The 19,556-nt window shown below is 45.3% G+C and overlaps 1 protein-coding gene across 2 annotated transcripts in view; it reads right to left on the reverse strand.

The window, feature by feature from the left end:
- PRKG2 (protein kinase cGMP-dependent 2) overlaps positions 1-19,556 on the reverse strand; it is an 898,053-nt gene that overhangs the window by 31,387 nt on the left and 847,110 nt on the right. For both annotated transcript variants that reach the window (XM_086963161.1, XM_086963160.1), the window contains exon 17: positions 14,499-14,561. In XM_086963161.1, coding sequence (XP_086819287.1) covers positions 14,499-14,561 — 63 coding nt within the window. The remainder of the gene's footprint in view (positions 1-14,498; positions 14,562-19,556) is intronic.

Consider the following 19,556-nt stretch of genomic DNA (forward strand, 5'->3'; position numbering starts at 1 on the left):
GGAGTAGACAGCGCAACAATGCGCATGTAGAATCCAGGAGTACCACAAATTTCGACTTGCCTGCGCATGCGCATCCTGGGTTAGACCTTTCCCCCCCCCCCCCCTCTCCCCCCTCTATAGCACTCGAGACACAGTCTGCCAGGCAGAGACCAGGGGTCTCCTAATGGGCAGATAGTATCCTGCTCGAGCGCCAACCCTGGTGCAGTGTTGCTGGTAATTCTGCGCCAGGATGTGCTGCTGAAGCAGGATGGTACCGCGCGTGGGTGTTGGCTGCTCTTGAGGGGCCGCACTGTATGGCCAATCACCATATGGCTATTCCAGCAGCCATGTCGAGGTGATTGGCCATTTCTAACGCTGTGTCACGTCACCGTTCGTGGTGCTCTGCTGCACAACAACAAGTAGTAAAAAGGAAAGTGAAAGTTAGTAGTACAAACATAGTAGAACAAAGCAGCAGCACTGAAAGCCGACAGAGTCTGGAGAATCACCAACGACGAAGACAAGACCAGTGAGTGACCAGTTCCAGTTCGTCGTTGTTGGTTGTGTGCTGAGTGAGCTGGTCTAGAGTCTGACTGTGTGTGTTGTGCCTGCCTACTACCGTACTACGGGTCGGGTCCGGACCGCCTGGTGCTTAAGTTTCGCGCTGTCCACCACCAGCACCCACGTACGTTTTTTAGCACTGATAACAAAGCCATGGGGATGGGGACGACAGTTCAATCTGTTGTGGTCCAACGTCATTCAAATACATTGATTGAGATAGATGATGAGACTGATGTGCCTTGATCTGCTGTCCGGGTCTGCTCGTGCTAGTCAGGCTGGCAATGGCATGCAACCAACCACCAACCAACTGAGCCGTGAAGCGCAACACCGCCTGCAAATTCATGTGAAAAAAGAATTATCCTCCGGCCGGGCATATCTGTCAGGAAGACGTGTTCCTCTTATGAATATTATCATAATGATAATATTCATAGGAACACGTCTTCCTATATGTGTATATATATATATATATATATATATATATATATATATATATATATATATATATATATCGATATGCCCGGGCCGGATGATACTTAGTTTTTTCACATGACTGACCCCGGTGACCCGCGCCCGCCTAGGCTACTAGTATTAAACAACTAAGAGGAGTCGAGTCTTGCTATGTGGTAACAAATGGCCAGGATGGGACAGGCACACAGCGCACGTCACTACCTAAAGGTACCAGCTGGTGTTTATTGCACACTGAGTCCTAGGGCCTCTTGACTTGTACAGTCTGACAACATCCAACGACCTGGGCCTTTGCATCCTGCAGTGAACTGCTACCTTACTACTCCTTGGAAACCTGTCTTGCTGTCGGCAGATTCCCGCCCTGGCATTGTGAGTGCCTGGAGGGAGGGGAGCGAGGCGCACACTACGAAGATGGCGCTTGCATGCAAGCCCTGAAGCGGGCTGCCTCCTTCCTGGATTGACGGAAACTCTCCAGCTGGGAGTGTGCTCATCCTGCAAGGTAGGGGATGCTTGAGTCTGTGGAGGTTTTGCAGGCCTAATACTCTTTTTCTGAGTCCCCATACTGTTCTAGACTCACACGGCACTGCCAAGGAGCACACTACATAAAGCCACTGCTTATGGCTCAAGTGCTGATTGTAGGGCAGCAGCCTTACCTTTCTTTCTCTTCCCACGGGTCAAGCCTGCACCTTGGGCCCGATGGTTGAATGAGAGAGTGAGAGGAGAGACGCGGCTCACATGGGCCTGGACTTCTCTAGTGATTGTATAGTTTCCCCATCAGTATGAACTTTGTTTTTGGGCCTGTGCTAAGGCTCCTGCATGCTGCATTCATCACATTGAGTGACACTTCTGCAGCCCTGCACAGCCCGGGCTCTCAGGAGCTGACAATTGTGGCCCTCAGGTGAGGGCCATGCCTTCAGGCACCTCTAGTCATGCTGGTGTCTTGGACAGCTCTCTCAGGACAGTGCAATATGCTTTGGGACACCCCCTTGCTGCTTGTGCTGCATACTGTGGGACTCGGAGGTAAGTGTGTCAGGTGCCACTCCTGCATGCCTTTCGAACACTCTCCTTAAACCATGTCGACAGTGATGACTGGTAAAGGGATGGTAACCCCTGAGGCGCTGTATCCTTTGCCTAAGGCCCTGTCGCTAGAGCCCCATTTGATGCACCCCCCCTCTTTCAGGTGAACTTGTACCCCGGCCAGTGGCGGCTGGTGACTTTTGAAAGCAGTGGGGCGTAAAAGTTGGGGTGAGTTTTCCACAGAAAATATAAGCAGCTGTAAATCAATCAACAATATTCGCAGATAAAATAATTAAGTAAAAAGAAACTCCTTAGATAATAGTGTTAGTACAGTTGTCTAGTAGTTACTTTCCAGGCAACATATATGTATGAAGATACTTGATTAATAATTTGTCAGTGCTCATTTCCGGTTCACATACGCAGCTGCGCTGATAAAGTTGCTCATGTGTCACTGTCTTGGATCCTGAACAACCTCCACCATCTTAAACCCTGGACTGCGCACCGCAGGAAACCTAAGCTGAGCCCCAAACTTGTACTCGCTCCTGCCTCCCCACCTATCGATGGATGGGGGGTCTGCTCCCCTTCTCTTTTGACCCTGCACTGTGCACTTCTGTGTGTGCTGCTGCGCCCCCTTGTGTCCTGTGCTGCGTTGCCCGTGTGCCTGGCACTGCTTTCTCCCGTCCCCGTAATAAAATCATTGTGTGAGGGCTGGAAGGTCACAGTGCTGAGGCCCCATGCTCTGCCTGTTCTGTAAGCAGGAGACGTTTGCACTTGTGTCCTCCTGTAGTCTATGTCCTGTCTTAGTGTATTCAACCATTTATTCGATTTTTCTATCCACACATTGTCACCATTCCATCATTTTATGTAAACATTCACTCCTGAATTCACAAAGTCCCTCGTCCCATCCTTTCACGGGTTGGGGAATGGGGTTTTCACGCCGTGGAGGGGATGGGTGGGTCGAGGCGGGAGGGGTTTAAGAGGAAAAAAAATATAAAATAAGCCCCGCAGCCCCGCAGCTGATGTGTTCTGACAAACTTGCAGTGAGTTGTCTGGAAACGGAAGTTGTTAATCAAGAAAAGAGATTTTTAGATACACGATGAGGCCAGACAGTCTGGACCACATCATAGATAACACCGAGCCAGACCCTATCAGGCTTCCACACTCGTGACGGTGACCAGCAGAGAAGACACTTAGGCGCGGCCAGCATAACTCTGGGAGGGTGCGCGCGGGGAGGGGATGTGGGGGGCAGTTAATTTAATGAATAAATAAAACTTACCAGGCATCTCCTCCGGTCCCACGTCGCATCATGTTTCCTCTACAACTTGGTGGTGGATGTAACTTCTCCCCGCTCTTTTCGTTTGCCGCAACAGGAAATACTAGCTGCTAATCAGGAGACTAAATGCGTCGGGGGCCCAGGCGGCTGGCATTTGATAGGGCATGGGGCAACTTTATGAATAACGCGTCACCGCCCGAGCAGGAGCCTATCTGCAAACGCCTGGACTACACTGGGCATGCGCAGCATGCCTAATTGTTTGTGAATGTGAGTGAGGGGCAACGCTCCTCACTCACATGCGCAGACCATCTACTGGACTTCTGCTCTCCTCTCGCGTGCGTGCGCTGTGCCTTGACATGCGCAGTTCAAGTTTCACCCGTGAAGCACAGGCTGGCCTGTGCTTCAAGGGTGAAACTTGAACTGCTTACATTCCTGTTAATCTGTTGCCCGATTCTTTTGTGAGGCGCTGCCCTGGCGCCCCTATGGACCAGCCGCCACTGACCCCGGCTGCTCGTGCTGCCCCCTGGATATCTAGGCAAGCGGGCCAAGAAATGAAATGGCTGTTCTGTCTTCCCTCTGAGAGTATTGATCTGGCACCTATGCGGACCTGAGCCCAGGCAGCTACACCTCCCTGGATCCAAATTGTATGAACCTGTTCCTTCACCCTTACCCTGTAATGGGAGGTGGTCCTACACCCCCCTATTTACAGCAGCGATGGTAAAAAGGATAGAGCCACACCGTCAGGGGCACAATCTAAGATTGACAAATACACTACAAACTCTTCTGACTCTGCCAGACAACAAACAGCATGTGGTTTATGTCCACAACGCCCCGCAGCTACAGACATGGCCCAAATCCTGCTAGCCATTCAAACCTCCAGCCATTTTTTTTGACAAAAAACATAAGCAAAACAATTATAGAAGAAAATAATATGAGTACACACAATGCTTATTTGGTTTGTTTTATCTACTTTCATTTGCCTAGTGGCCCTCTCACCATCATTTTTATTTGTAATAAGCCTCATTTGAGCACGTGGTGCTGTTGAGGTCCACAGGCAAAACCACTGCTCTTTTGGCTCAGGTGCGTGCTAGTTAGGGCATGGTTTGAAGGGCCGCCCAGATTTGAGTCACGGATGAGGCGACGGCTGCCTTTCATTCTTTCAAGGTCGATGGCGTGAGTTAGTACCTGTGGCGTGTGTTACCGACGTCCCTGTGGACAGCTCATTTTTTAGGGTGTGCATGCCATACAAATGGTGCAGGGTATACATGTATTTTGCTTATCCCAAGGAACCCACAAGCCATGATGAAAATAAATACAGGGTGTAACATTAACTGAATCTGGTGAAAATAATTCTCACTCTATGGCCTAACATACTAACAATAATGGCTTTCTGTAGCAGTCACCCCAGTGAAAAGGGCCGCTGGACGATTTTTGGGTCTGAAACTAGTACAGGCAAGGTCCTAAATTTGCTCTGACCTTTCTAATTTGCTTTACAATAGCAAAATATTGCTGCCATGATTTGTGCCACAGTTCTCCGCATAATTTGACTTTTCTTGCCGGACAATTTTGTCACCCTTCCATTGTGGCACACTGGCATCATTCCAGTGGCTGGTACGCCTTCCATTTTGGATAGACTACAACCCCAAGGCAGTGAAAGGGTTAGTAGAATCCGTGCTTGCGGGTTAAAATACTGGGTCACTGAGAACAGCAAAGGGTGCTGAAAGGCTGAGCACAACCTGTCACTTTCAATTTTTTAAAAAAGAGCTCACGTACTAAAGTAAAAAAAAAAAATAGTGGATGAAAAAGCACTACAGAAACTTACGGTCTTGTGTCTGCACCAATAGTTGGCATTAATTGAGGCCATGTTTTGTTTTCCTCGGAAAAACAGACCTGCTGCATTGGCATGGACAGACTGAGCTGCCTTGAGAGAAATGACAGATCCCAATAAGATGAAAGGATGTTGGAGCATGTACTGCACGACTCTAGACACCAGACCCTCCCATGCTGTTTGACATGCTACATGACGCTACGTGTGCCCCTCTGCACATTCACCTGCTCCGTCTCCTCCGGCGGGCTCCGGCTCCAGCTGCTCCCTGGGCATCGGGCCCTGCAGGGCACCCTTGGACTTCCAGAGGAGCCTGCTAGGACACCTTTGCATGATTTTCTCTCTGTCCGATTGGTAACACAATCAGTGCAGATAACCGTGTGTGCATTAACAGAAAGAAACAGAATTGAATCCTGCGTGGCGCAGTGGCGAACACAGACTTGTATATTTATAGTGGTACAAGGTTCTAGCCTGCGATTGAAAGAATTGTTAATATGCAAGCCATTATTTCAAAACTGTATTGCAAATCTCTGTGCCTTTTGCGGCAGCCAATCTCAGTCTCCGACTGTGTGCAATTATTGCACACAGTCTGAGACTGAGATTGGCTTCCGCAAAAGGCGCAGAGATTTAGTGTTTAAAATTAAATAGCTCATTTTCATATATACATACTACACAAAAGTAATTGAATATTAAATAACATCTGTGGAAATGTTACAGTATGAAATCTCAGTTACTTTATTAAATCACTGTAGGGGCCTGTGTTTTGAATGTGCATGCATGCATGTATATAGAGACAGATTTGAATCCTGGTTGGTGAAGCAGGGTATCATGTATTAGTAGTGCTACAAGGCCCCTGAATGCTACAAAAAGCACTGTGGATATGCAAGTCATTATTTTAAAAGAGGGAGATGGTCAGTGCCTTTATCGTTCATGTTTTATAGCGGTTTCAAGAGCTGCTCATTGTTCAAAAGCGTGTAATTTCTGATAAGTGTCTTTTTCCGTGGACTTTATTGCTTGGGTTTACTCACGAGAAAGTGTCACAGATTTGGGAGCTGAATGTCACTCATAAGTACACTGAAACCCAAACAAATGACACATAAGCAATCTTTAAAGGTGACAGCTGTGTCCTTTTCAAATGAAAGAAGTGCACATACTAAGGCTGACAGTACCTGCCAAGCCCATTTACCTATCTGTAATAATTCATTTGGGGATTTGTAACGGCCGTGGCGTGAACTGGTAACACCCCTGTCTAAAGTTCGTCTGTGTTCACATGTACCATGGAAATTCTGGCAGTATGTACTTTTGCGCATATCCACACCTTGCCTGCTTAGCTCCAAGTGCTTCTTCTAGTGTTTGCGGCTTGTACTTTGTTTTTTACTATGTGAAACTTAGGGAAGACCTATGCCCCGCTTAATAGCACGAATTGAGCCATGTACCGCCTCCTCATAACAGGCACTTCGAAGTTATGATGATTTCATGCGCTCGTGGTCCACAGCGGGCGCCTCTCATGTTTTACATAAACAATGAGGATGTCAGACGCTCGGCGCTTGGAGGCAAACAGTTGTTCCGGCAACTGGCAAGGAGTCAGACAGTCTCTTCATTCGACGCCTGCCGTAGTGTGTATCTGTACAGTCTCTGGTCAAACTCCACGTGTGTGGTTTTAATATAAAGCACATTTTTAAAATAATGTTTAATCTGCATCAGTGCATTGCATTTAAGTATACGGGAAAAGGGTGGTGGTGGTGGGTCTATCAAGGCGTCGAACGAGCTGAGCTGAGGCACAAAGCTGTATGGATAATAACTAGACTGACGGCAACTGGTATAAGTAATTGCATAATGCATAGCGCTTAAAATCCACATAAACATGACTCATCCATTCCTGACACCCAATTACCCCTTAAAATAGTAGCATCTATGTATCGTAATGTCCTATTAAAAAGAGCAGCGTTGTGCCTTATTCTTCCGGATGTACTGTTAAATAGCGCATATTTGAATTTGAATTTGAATTTAAAAATATTTATTGAGCGCTCGTACACCAAGCGGTTTCATGGCGCTGTAGAGGAAAGTGATACCTGAATGAGAGGGTGATGAGGCTTAGATTTTAAAAACCTGTGCAAACAAATTGGTTTTCAGGGTGCCCCCGAACTCCAGATGTGAGGGTGTTGATCTCATTTGGAAAGGTAGAGAATTCCAAAATTGTGGAGCAAGAACGGAGAACATTGAGCCTCCCATTCTGCTCTTCTTGAATCTGGGCACAACCAGTAGGGACAGAGAGGAGGATCGGAGTTGTCTGCAGGGGATGTAGAGGACGATTTTTGACGTGATAAAAGATGGGGCTGTTCCTGCAAGAGCCTGGAACGTGATACATTCCATCTTGAAAAGGGCCCTTTCTCTAATTGGGAGCCAATGGAGGGATCTGAGAAGGGGAGTGGTGTGGTGTGACATGGGTAAACCATAGGCCAGGTGGACAGCTTGGTTTTGCACCAGTTGGAGCCTCCGGATGGCGTAAGCGGGGGCGCCGTTGTATAGGGCATTCCCATAATCCAGCCGGGAAAGGACCATAGCCATCAAGATCAATTTAAGGGCTGAAAACGAAAAAAAAACGTGAGATCTTGCGAATGGTGCGCAAAATAAAAAAAAAGGAAGAGACCACTGTGCTGATCTGAGAGTGTAGGGTCAGTAGTTGGTTGAGGTTGATTCCCAGTGTCTAACGGCGGGAGAGGGAGAAGGGGGGAACCAAAGGAGGGGGGCCAGAAGAGGGGGGACCAAGGGTTGAGTTTGCCACCAGTGAGAAGGAGCTCCGTCTTGTCAGGGTTGAGCTTGAGGTGGTTAAAGCACATCCAATCCCTGATAAAGACCATCACCGACTGGAAATTATAGATAGAATCGGGGGAGTTAGAGAGGTTAAAAATGAGTTGGAGGTCATCGGCGTAGTTAAACACCGTGACCTCCATCCTCTGCAGAGCACAAATGAGCGGGCGGATGTATAAATTAAAAAGAAGGGGGGGGAGAGAGGAGCCCTGAGGGACGCCACATAGCACTTTGCGGACCTCGGAGGAAAAATTTGCCAGGTGGACTGCTTGTGAGCGGTCGCTCAGGAACGAGCTGATCTAGGCCAGGGCAGAACCTCCTATGCCTGCCGCCTCAACACGGGAAAGGAGGATGGTGTGATCGATCGAGTCGAAGGCGGCTGACAAATCGAGGAGAACCAATGCCTGAGGGAGATTAGCCTCTTGCCCCGAGTGTGTCAATGACAGAGAGCACCACTTTTTTGGTGGAATGGAGAGGGCGGAACCCTGCTTGGCATGGTGATAGATAGCTGCTGTCCTCTATGAAAGAGCTAAGGACTTTGGTTACGTGGCGTTCGAGGACTTTAGCCAGGTAGGAGAGGAGGGAAATGGGCCGATAGTTTACTAGCGCTGTAGGGTCTGCGCCTGGTTTTTTCAAGATTGGAATGATGGTGGCTGATTTATGACATGAAGGGACAGTGCCTGATTTGAGGGTCTCATTGAGAAAGGTGAGGGGGGAAGATGGGCAAGTGAGGAAGATATCGGGCAAGATGTAGGCCAGGCAGATGTCAGCGGGGGATCCCGACTTGACACATGGGAGCAAGGAGAGGAAAGTTTCTTTAGATAGTCGGACTATGAAGTCGAGGTGGCAGGCGTTGGGTTGTGGGTCGGGGTTTAGGAAAGCTTGGGAGGGTGAAGGCATATTAGCCTTAATGTCTGCAATTTTATTGATGAAGAAGTTGTTCAGCGAGTCGCACAAGTGCTGGGAAGGTACCGGCTTGGATGAAGTCCTGTCTGAAGAGGCTAGTACGAATACTGTGGCAAAGATTTCTCTGGGTTTGTTCTCTGCCCGGAGGATCTTGTTTGAAAAGTAGCAGGTTTTGGCATCAAGGATGGCTTTCTTGTCCTCTGCCAGGGTGGAGGAGTACAGTGATTTGGAGGCTGTGCAGTAAGTGCGTCTCCTCGCACGTTCTGCGCGGCGGGCGGACAGTTTTTTCTCCTTAAGTTCTGGGGTGAACCATTTGTTAACATCGTGGGCGCGTCTTAATCTAATGCGTCTTAGGGGTGCCACCTGATTGCAGGCGTTGGACAGCCAATTGTTTAGTATTGCTGCCTGAAGGGGTGGGGCCTGTTCCTCTATTGCTGGGCTAGAGGATAGTAAAGAAGAACACAGCGATGGGATGTCAACTTTGCCCCAGTTGCGAGCCCAGATGTTTTTGGGCAGGGGGGTTTTATGGTCGAATTTGAGTCCAGGGAGAAGGAGATCAAGTGGTGGTCTGACCACAAGCAAGGGGTAACAGTAGGCTGAAGGATAGGGATGTTAAGGGACCAAACTTGATCTAATATGTGGCCCTGAACATGGGTGGGAGTGTGAATATGGGATATAAAATTCAGGTTTTGAAGTGATTCCGTGAAATCTCTGGAGGGGGCATCTTCTGCTGGGTCCGATGGCCAAAAATTGAAGTCCCCCATACCAGGACTGCCGAGTTGTTCACGGCTAATGTGGCTAACAGGTCCTGGAAGGCTGGGAGAAAGTGTGGCATATTTTTTGGGGGCCGATACATCAGGACACATGTGATAGGGATCTGGGAGGAGTTCGAGCGTGCAACTAAGTAGTCCACTTCTGGGATAGGGGTGTGAGGTAGTAGTTGGAAGTGTAGATCTGAGCGAATGATCAGGGCCACTCCCCCCCCTGTTTTGCCAGGGGGTCGATCTGCCCGAAGGGCATAGTAGGAGGAGGGCAGAGCCGCAAGCAAGTTGGGCAGGGAGTCCTGTTGAAACCAGGTTTCCGTGAGAAACAGTAAGTTAAGTTTCTGAGTGTGTAGGAGAATGAACAAGTCAAGCTGGTGTTTTACTGCCGACCGAGTGTTGAGTAGGAGGGCAGAGATAGTCGGTGAATCACTTACTTGAACAGAGGTGGAACTGGTGCAGATCGGGAGTTGTCCAAAGGGGAGCGTTATCTAGGATAGTAGGGTCTGCTTTCCTATGGTCACCCCATTTTTTTGCTTTTTGCTTTACTGGTTTACGACTTAGGAAGGCTGTGGGCCTGCTAATCAGACCCACAGCCCAGCTGTTCTCTCTCTAAATTCACACACTGCACTTTAGGTGCATTACCAATTGGGTATTGGGTCACTCTTGTGAGTCCCTGTATAGTGTACCATAGGTACCCAGGGCATAGGTGCACCCAAGGCCTACCAGGGGCTGCAGCATGTATTATGCCACCCCTGGCTGGCCATTCAAATGAGCTGTTGGAGCTATATTGCTGTCATGCACAAGATATATGTATTTATACTGAAATTTGATATTATTGTGCCAAATCTTATACGTTGTACTTTGACTATTGACAGGCTTCTATCATATTGGTACGGACAGCATCGGCAAGATGAATACAGTACAACAATTAATTACACAGTCATTCCATGCACGCCCACTAGAAGATAAACTACAGATAAAGAGGTTAGGACCTGATCGGCCTGACCTTCAACTCCAACAAGTTACCCAGGACAGAGGAAAATCTTACAATCGTACATTCTCAAACACCTGGTACACAAAAGCTGATTGGCTTACAGGGTGCTCTTCAAAAAACAGACTGTTCTGCTTCCCCTGCTTGCTGCTTAATGGTGACTTCCCTTGGACAAGAGAAGGAGTGTTAGACTTGAAGCATCTGTCTGAAAAAATAAAGAAGCATGCACACACAAGAAAGCATATGGAAAACGTGACAAGACTGGGAATGTTGGGAGACGCACCGATTGAGCAGCACATCAGTGATGCATATCGCCAAACAATACAGAAACACAATGAAACAGTTGATAGGAATAGACACATACTATCAAAAATAATTGATTGCATTAGTTTCTGTGGTGCTTTCGAACTGGAATTGCGAGGCCATGATGAATCGGAAGGTTCCACAAATCCTGGAATATTCATGGGTCTTGTAGATTTAGTAGCAAGCATAGACAAGGAAATGGAAGCACATTTAGCAAGTGCTACAGTCTTTAAGGGCACCTCTAAAACGATACAACATGAACTCCTGGAGTGTATGCTAGAAATTATGAGAAGCCATATTGTCCAAGAGTTGCAAAACACAGACTTTGTGGCTATTCAGGCTGATGACACCACTGATGTGGCCACACAAACGCAGTCCGTATTAGTCTTTCGGTACCTGGACAATGGCTATAATGTTGTGGAGAGGTTCTATGGGTTCACTCATTTAAAAAACTCCACTGCAGAAACCATTACTGCAGCTATACTGCGTCAACTCAACTTCATTTTTCCAAAGGTGCATCAAAGAAAAAAACTTATTGCACAAAGCTATGATGGTGCGTCCGTAATGAGTGGAAGCCATGGTGGCGTACAGAAAAGAATTAGAGATGTCTACCCGTATGCTCAGTATGTGCACTGTCACGCCCACCAACTTAATCTTATCATGCAACAGGCAGTATCGAAGATCTCCGAAACACGAATTTTCTTTCAGGATGTAGGAGGCATGGCAGCATTCTTCTCATGTTCCCCAAAAAGAATGGAAGCACTTCAGGAGATTGTGGACAAAAGGGTTCCGAGGGGAGCCTCAACTCATTGGAACTATAACATACATACAGTCCAACTAATATTTCAATATAGGGAGGACCTTGTGAAATGTTTTGAAGCCATAGAAGCCAATGAAACCTTTGATTACAAAAGTCACAGTGAAGCCCATGGCTTTGCTAGAACACTAAAAGATAGAGAGTTTCAGTTCTTTTGGTTTTTATTTGAAAAGATAATGTCAAATGTCGAGACTTTATACAATCAGTTACAAGGACGAGACATAGATACTGTCTCTGTGAAAAGATATACCACTGACTTTGTTGCAAGCATAAACAAAGTGAGAGATGAGGTTGACAATTTAGACAGCCAACTGCCAGCGGCTTCAACTTTTTCAAACCACAGGAAAAACATCACCACTCTGGTCCGAAGTGCAAAAGAGATATGTGACATTGTAATTGTGCATGCACAAGAGTGTTTTGCTTTCACAAAACATTTGGAGAGTGCCGCATTATTGGAAAGTAAATACTTTGCAAAATATAATGAATCCTTCCCTGAGCATGCTCTGCATGAGGCTGTGGAAGCTTATCCGATGCTCAACCAAGAGGACCTGAAAAGTGAGTTGACAGTAATGTACTCAATGACTGTGTACCAGAAGGCCAAAGATGCCAGGTCTTTGCTGTCCTTAATTCATGAACTTAATATGGAAAAGACATCTACAGAGACAGTAGCTTTACTAAAAATAGTAATTACCACTCCTATGACAACCTCAGAGGCAGAACGATCTTTTTCCGCCTTAAAGAGGATTAAGACATTCCTGAGGAACACCATGCTTCAGGAAAGACTCAATGCGTTGGCAATGCTCTCCATAGAGAGCAAGCTTGTTCAAAATATTGATGACTTTAACGTTCAAGTAATTGAAAAATGTGCTGCGCTTAAAGACAGACGTGCTGAATTTAGATACAAAAAGTAAATATGTTGAATGGTGATAGTTTGTGACCTGTTTAGTTGGTTTTTTTGTTGTTTCCAGTTTAAATCAATAAAGTTGTTTGTTTTGTTGTTTGCAGTTTAAATAAAAACAATCTGTGAGGTTCTCAGCATTGTATCTTGAAGTCTGTTATAAAGCTCTGTGGTTATACTGAATAAGCAGCTACCTATGTTATATGACAGCTCTTTAATAATGTAATACTTGCACTTTCACAATTGCTTTATCAACCTTCCTGCTTTCTCAAATTTGCTTGAAAATGCACTGTTTTTCCACTATTTCTTCAAAATTTTCTCTGGGGGAATTCCCTCCGAACCCTCCTTAGGGGGTTCGGGCTCGCTCGCTACGCTCGCTCGCTACGGTGCAGTATGATTATCAGTTTCCGCCTCACCACTTTCAAATGTCACCAGCCGCCACTGGTTAGAAGTGCTATGAATCAGAAACTCAGAAACATTTATGCCCACATCACCACTGTCTTGATGACAAGGCTATTAGTGAACAAAAATTAAAGTCAGTAGTCTATTGCCACCATAAGTGGCCTAGGGTGTTACTACAGATTGAGTAACATTATAGTCTTTTGCTTTTCTGCAGCACACAATATGAACTGATGTATTACACAGTGCTCTCATGTGATGATGAAGGAAAAGGAGGCACTGTGAAATTTGTAATTGCCTAGGATTACACAACGTGGCCAAGTGGAAGTCAGGATTGATGCAAGCTTTCCAGGTTTCACACTGTGTAATTTGGCCACTATGTGGTTATCTCTTTCTTTCTCCCATTTTAGGCCACATTTCATGTTTTGTTTTTAAACCTTTGAGGCACTAAATTAGCGACTGGTTGCATACATGCAGACTATGCAAGTTTCACAAGGACTGGTGGCGGTAGTGTTTGGGATGGGTGATGGTTTAATGAAAATACTAAAATGAAAACCAGAGCACCCACCTTTGGTCAGTGCATTTAGACCACTTGCTCCTCGTAACTAAAAGTCTTTATTCATTGTCATCCATTTTTTTCATAATTCATCCACACACTCCACAGCATACAACTAACTAATCATTCATTCATTCTTTGAGCCTTGTCTCCAGTCTCCATCCATACAGCCATACATCCATCCATTCAATGATTAGACAAGGTTGTATAGGGAAAAATGTGTTGTAAAACTCGCCATATTTGCAAGTCTTTCCACTTTTTGGTGGGGGAGAGACCCCCCCCCCAATCCCCCACAAACTCTTTTGCAGAAGTAAGGCTAGCTACGTTCTAGTGGAGGAGCCGCCGCTGGAAGTAAGTGAGGTCGGGTAACATGCCCTACATCCTGCAAAATGATGTTCTTTAATTCAGCCACTCACTTCGCACAACCAGAGGTGCGTCACAGACCACCGCAGCCCCTGCGGTGCCGGGAGCTCCCAAACCTCCAGGGGGGCCCCGACTATTCAAGGTACCTCATTCAGCCAGAGGCCAATGATTATCTGTGAGATATGGGGTGACTCGGGGGGCTATCTTCACGTTCCATAGGGCTATTCATCCATTTGCGTCACGCCACTGCCCTCAACGACTCGCCTAACCCATTTGTTTCATTGTTATCATTGTTTCTACCTCCACCTCTTGTACTGGCACTCTGTTATCTCCTGCAGTATTATCTCCCTATATCCATGTCTTAGTCGTTGGTGTTTATCTGTACTGACCCTCTACTATAGCCCCTCATTGTCCCCGAAGACCTACCCAACCCTGTTGGTCTCTATTCCAACTCCCCTGCTTCATGAGACATCTAGATGTTTTACAGCTTCATAATTAATAGTGAATATGTATTTAACTTAAAATACTCAAAGAAAAAAAACAAGAATACAAATTCCCCATTTTGTAACGTACCTGTGTCTCTTAATGTCAAATATTCCATTCTTCAGATTTCCCAGTCGCTCTCTGGGCTTCTGCCTAAAACACAAAAATAAGCACAGAAGGGTCAGCATCTGATTAGGCTGCGGGGTATCAGGTTTAGAACGACACTTTTTAATTATGTTTCAGCTTCGGCTGGTTTCACGTGCAGAGATACCAATTCATGAGCCGCTGTTGGCAGTACAAACAGGACGGTGGCCTGCAGGGGACAACGGGGACCCAGGATTCCATGCTGCAAAGCAATTCCACGCAGATGGTTCTCGAGGGGCTCACTTTACTAACACTTTTGCATCATGGAAACATGTTTTTTTACATAAAATATATTAAAGAAATGAAGTTATGTAAATGCAGGGCAGGGGACAACATTTATCCCACAGAGAGAGAGAGTCCAATAAGTCCTGATAAGGAGAGCTGCCAGCTGAAACCGAAATTTTAAAGGTTCGTTTGGGAGCCCCAGATTTTGTTTTCCCCCAGACTTTTAACCTGTTAAATACAGCTGCAATACGGTAATGGGAAAATAGTGACATACACAAATCGGTGCACGAGCATCGATTCCTTAAATGATTCTGCATTTATGACTGCAATAGTAATAATATCCTGTATGCTCACCTCCCAGAAGTATCAATACCTTCACTACGGTACTTCTGGGTGAGAAATACTGATGTGGGAGTTCTGCTGCCCTCGGAAACTGGGACTGTGTTCTTCGCCGGGTGAGGATCATCAGCCACTTAATAGCCACCAATAGCAAACTCCAGTCAGGTTTTCGGTACAGTCAACAAGCATGCAAATAATGTCTGATTAAATTATTTTTTTCCCCAATGGATTTTTATTAGATTTTCAGGTTCGGAAACATCTAAATATAGATCGCCGCATTCCTGTAGCTCGAAACTTAAACCACAGACGTTCTCTAGCTTACAGAAAAGGAAGCTCTTTAAACCCTCCCCTCACCCCCTTCTCCCCCCTCAAACCCCACTCCGAGCAGTTCATGAGTTAGATCAATGGTCCTTAAATACAGAACCTCGGTGTTACAGTGGCTCTTCATCTTGAGCTTTTTAACAACAAACACAAAAAACAGACAATTGTTTTCTCCCATTAGGTTGGTGAGCAGAGTGATTTCAGAGATCTAGGGTAGCCATAGGTCAGTCCTATGCCTGATAAGTAGCCAGCTAGGGCATGCCACTGGTTGTCAAACTTGTAATCCTTATCGTTAATTCCCCGTTTCAGCGCCCCGATGTCGAGCACTGACCAGAGCTTCCCTGCCCATCCCTGCATCAATGGGATGGCAGGAGGCTCCCATCTCAGCCACAGACTTGCTTTGCAGCGAGGAGCAAGCATACTGGCAATCTGTCTCCAATCATCCTTTGACGTGTTCACCATTTCCACAGGTTTAAGGCCCTGAACATTGTAGGAGTTGGCTTTAGTTGGCTCCCTACTGCCGCTCTGATGTGGTGAGTATCTCATTACAAAAAAGTCAGCTTGGAGCATAACCACCCTCTCCAACACAACCCATCAGCTGTCTAACAGGTGTGACATCCACATCATCATGAGCTGATTCATTGGTTCCCTGTTCTGCACACTCTTACAGAGGGAAGACATATCAGACAGAGCTCTTGCCATTATGTCCTGGAAATAGGGCTACCTAGAGTCTGATATATGCCCATTCCATGTCAGGACTTATTACGGTTAGAATTGCATAAATATTAGAAATAAGGTATTTACGGCTTGCATTGGTAAATGATATTCATTTTATGTACTTTTGTCTCAAGCATTTTTATTGCAGGTATCCACAATTCCTGATAGAAATTTAGGCCAATCAACAACTCACCGGACTAGCCCTCGGCGTATCTCAGATCATATTTATCTTTTAAGGAGGGACATAGAGTACCTCATTGGAAAGGGAGTGCAAAGCTCAGCTCATCGGGACTCCTGTTCCAAGTACAGAAAACATCGGGGCTTATTTACAAGCCTATTGTGCCGCCGGTGCGTCACATATATCAATGCACCAGCAGCAAAATGGGCTTCCCCATTTTAACAAGGCCATGTAAAGTCATCCTGGCTGACTTTTCAAGACCTTGTATGTTTCCCTTTCAGTCATAACTCTGCGTGAAAAGGGTGTTCCATGGGTGTTGCTGTGGCTGTTCCCATGCAACATCGATGAAACTTAATGCATTTCCATATTTACAACATTTTGTAAACCTGGGAATGCACCAGAACCCTACGCCTTCCCAGGGGAGGCGTAAGGAGGCTCAACAAGGAGAAATACTTTTATTTCTCCATGTTTTATTCTCTTTCTATGCGTGCTGCATTCTGTAGCAAGTATAGAAAAAGGAAAATGGCTTTAATGATCGTTTTTGTGAAGTAAAGTGTCCCTTCTTGCACAAAAACAATTATCCCATAAGCGCAGGCACCCTTGCAAAATGACGCAAGGTGTCTGTACTGGTGCACGGATGCTGTTTGTGCGCCGGGGAGAAGAACAGGAATACGCCGGAGATGGCGTATTCCTGCCCTTTCATTTTGATGCATGATAGTTCAGCAGGATGGCTTGCTGCGCTATTTTGCATCAAAATATTGTAAATGAGGCCCATCATCTATAAACCTGAGTTACACCCTCAGCCCCATCTGCCGGTCTTTGTTGGAGAGCATTTAACCATGCTCACATTTACACATGAATATATTGGCAAAGAATGGAGCTGCTCCAAAGCCCATGGCTGTGCCTGTCATTTGTTGGTAGGACGTACAAGTTGTTTCCTACCCTGAAGAAATTGTGGTGAAGCAAAAAAATGTAGTTATTTTGTTATGAAAGTTGGACCTGCTACTTGCAGCTTTTGGCTTGGTATGAGCCAGCTGCCAGGCCATCTGCGAGTGGAATAGAACTATAAAACGAAATACATATTTTTTATCAGAAAGTCATATAATTGAAGCTTCTGTATGTCTTTTCCACACCTAGGACCTCACCTGGTCTCCTAAAGAGCATATAGCTCGAAATGCGTCAGGGCCTATTGAATTTCGTGATACTCGTTTTCAAAGAAATATTAAATGAGACACTAAAAAAGTAACAATCGCTCACTATGAATGATCTAATAAATAACTTATGATCAAAAGCGACCTGTTCAGCACGATTCTTACAGGAGAAATAAACTCTTTATCAAACTAAGTAACCCTCTTCTTCACAGTGCCCCACTTTACAGTCTGTCACAAAATCCCATACTCTCTTTATGCAGCCCGAACGCACTGTGACAAGTATTGCGGAGAAGGAGGAAGGCAACAACCTCGAAACACCACTTTAACATAAAAAGTAGAACCTCACTGATCAAAGGGGTGTCCTCACAGGAGGAGGGGTTGGTACTCTTTATAGTTTTGGCATCCCAACAGTAGACCTCTCAGGTCCTGAGTGAGAGCATTGGTTTGAAGGAGCAACACAGTGTTTTGCTATTTACCGTGAGAATGCAAACTTTTACCATGAAAGGGAGGGGCAGCAAGAGAGTTCTTTAGCTGATATATTGTTATGTATTTATGGAACATTTTCTAAATTAGTATCGACAATCTACAAATAACTTAGTTTGCATAGTTGAACTGCAGACCTTGCCTTTTCAGTTCACTCAGGATGCACTGGCATGACCTCTATCTTTCCACAAAACACTTTTAGAAGGCCTTCGAAAGATGTACTTAGTTCATTTCTTTCACTGACCATGTTTTATTTTGTGATTATTGTTTCTGCGGATGCCTTTGTATTTTGTCTTCACCTGTAAACCTGCCCATCTCTGTGCGCATCCATGTTCACACTTGCTACCCAGCCTGCAAGTGCCTGACCTTTAAGGTCACTGTGTGTTATCTGCCCAAAGAGTACTTCATTTGTAAAAAATAAATAAGTGTCAGGGCTCTTGTCAGGAGGTGATTGCAGCCTGCACCACCCATTACCCCCCACTAGCGCTGCGGATGACGGTATCATCACAATAAACCATCCCACACATACAAGCGTGACAATTCAGACTTAAAGAATACATTAAAAATGACAAATACATGCCACCCTAGCTATTCTTAAATCTTTCAGTTGCAGGTTTTACTCATTGTATTGCATATTTAATTATTAAACAACTGTTGTTGTGCTTCTCCCAAAATCAGGCACACAGTGCCACCATGTGGTAGCTGGTATAAGTGCCGGTGTTGACAATAAAGTGCAGGTGCTTAACATCGGAAACCACAGGCTCAAATTAAGTACTGTGCCCGCCCCTGAATCTGATGTATTATAACTGCACAAACTTTAAGAACCCTATACCATTAATATTAAACTGTGATAACAATTCACACATGTAAGAAAATGGGTTATTAGGTGAGGTGATGCCCCACTGAAATAATAAGCACAGTCCATGACAGGGAGAACCCCAAAAAGTCACTGAATTAACCTGTGATAAACTCTTCTAAACAAGTAAATACCACTGCTGGCTTTCTTGTTCGAAGTGGAATCAAATCGAGGATCTGTTCTTAATACAAAGTTTACAGACTTCCCGACCAACTTTAATAGGTGACATGGAAGCTGATTTGAAAAGTGTTTATCAATGACTGGACAAAACTATGATTAAGTATGCCCCCTCCCCCTTCGGGCCTCTCATTAACAAAAAAAGACAGCACCATGTAAATATTTGGAACAAAAATGAGAAGGAATTAGAGGGCAGAAGAAAAAATTAAATAAAAACTTTGCGTTTTAATCTTACAGGAAAGCTATTAAAATTGCCCAATCTAATTTTTTTACTTTGGAAATCAATAACCTGAAAATGAGCTTCGTGAGATTTTTCGAATTGTCAATATCTTTTTACAGCCAAAAGCCTATAATATTGAAGGCAACCCCTCATTAAAACTCTGTAAATATTTATCAGAATTCTTTGAAAATAAAATAGGAAATCTGCAGGCTGGTTTTGATATGAGTAATCAAGAAAATTATGAGTGGACCTTTCCCCCTAATACGGTTTTTAAAAATAATACTGCTGCAACAAGTGTTAAGGAACTCCGCAAGCACAATAAAAAAAAGTGATCAGA

This window comes from Lissotriton vulgaris, chromosome 3_1, assembly GCF_964263255.1.
Source record: "Lissotriton vulgaris chromosome 3_1, aLisVul1.2, whole genome shotgun sequence".
Taxonomy (NCBI): Eukaryota; Metazoa; Chordata; class Amphibia; order Caudata; family Salamandridae; genus Lissotriton; species Lissotriton vulgaris.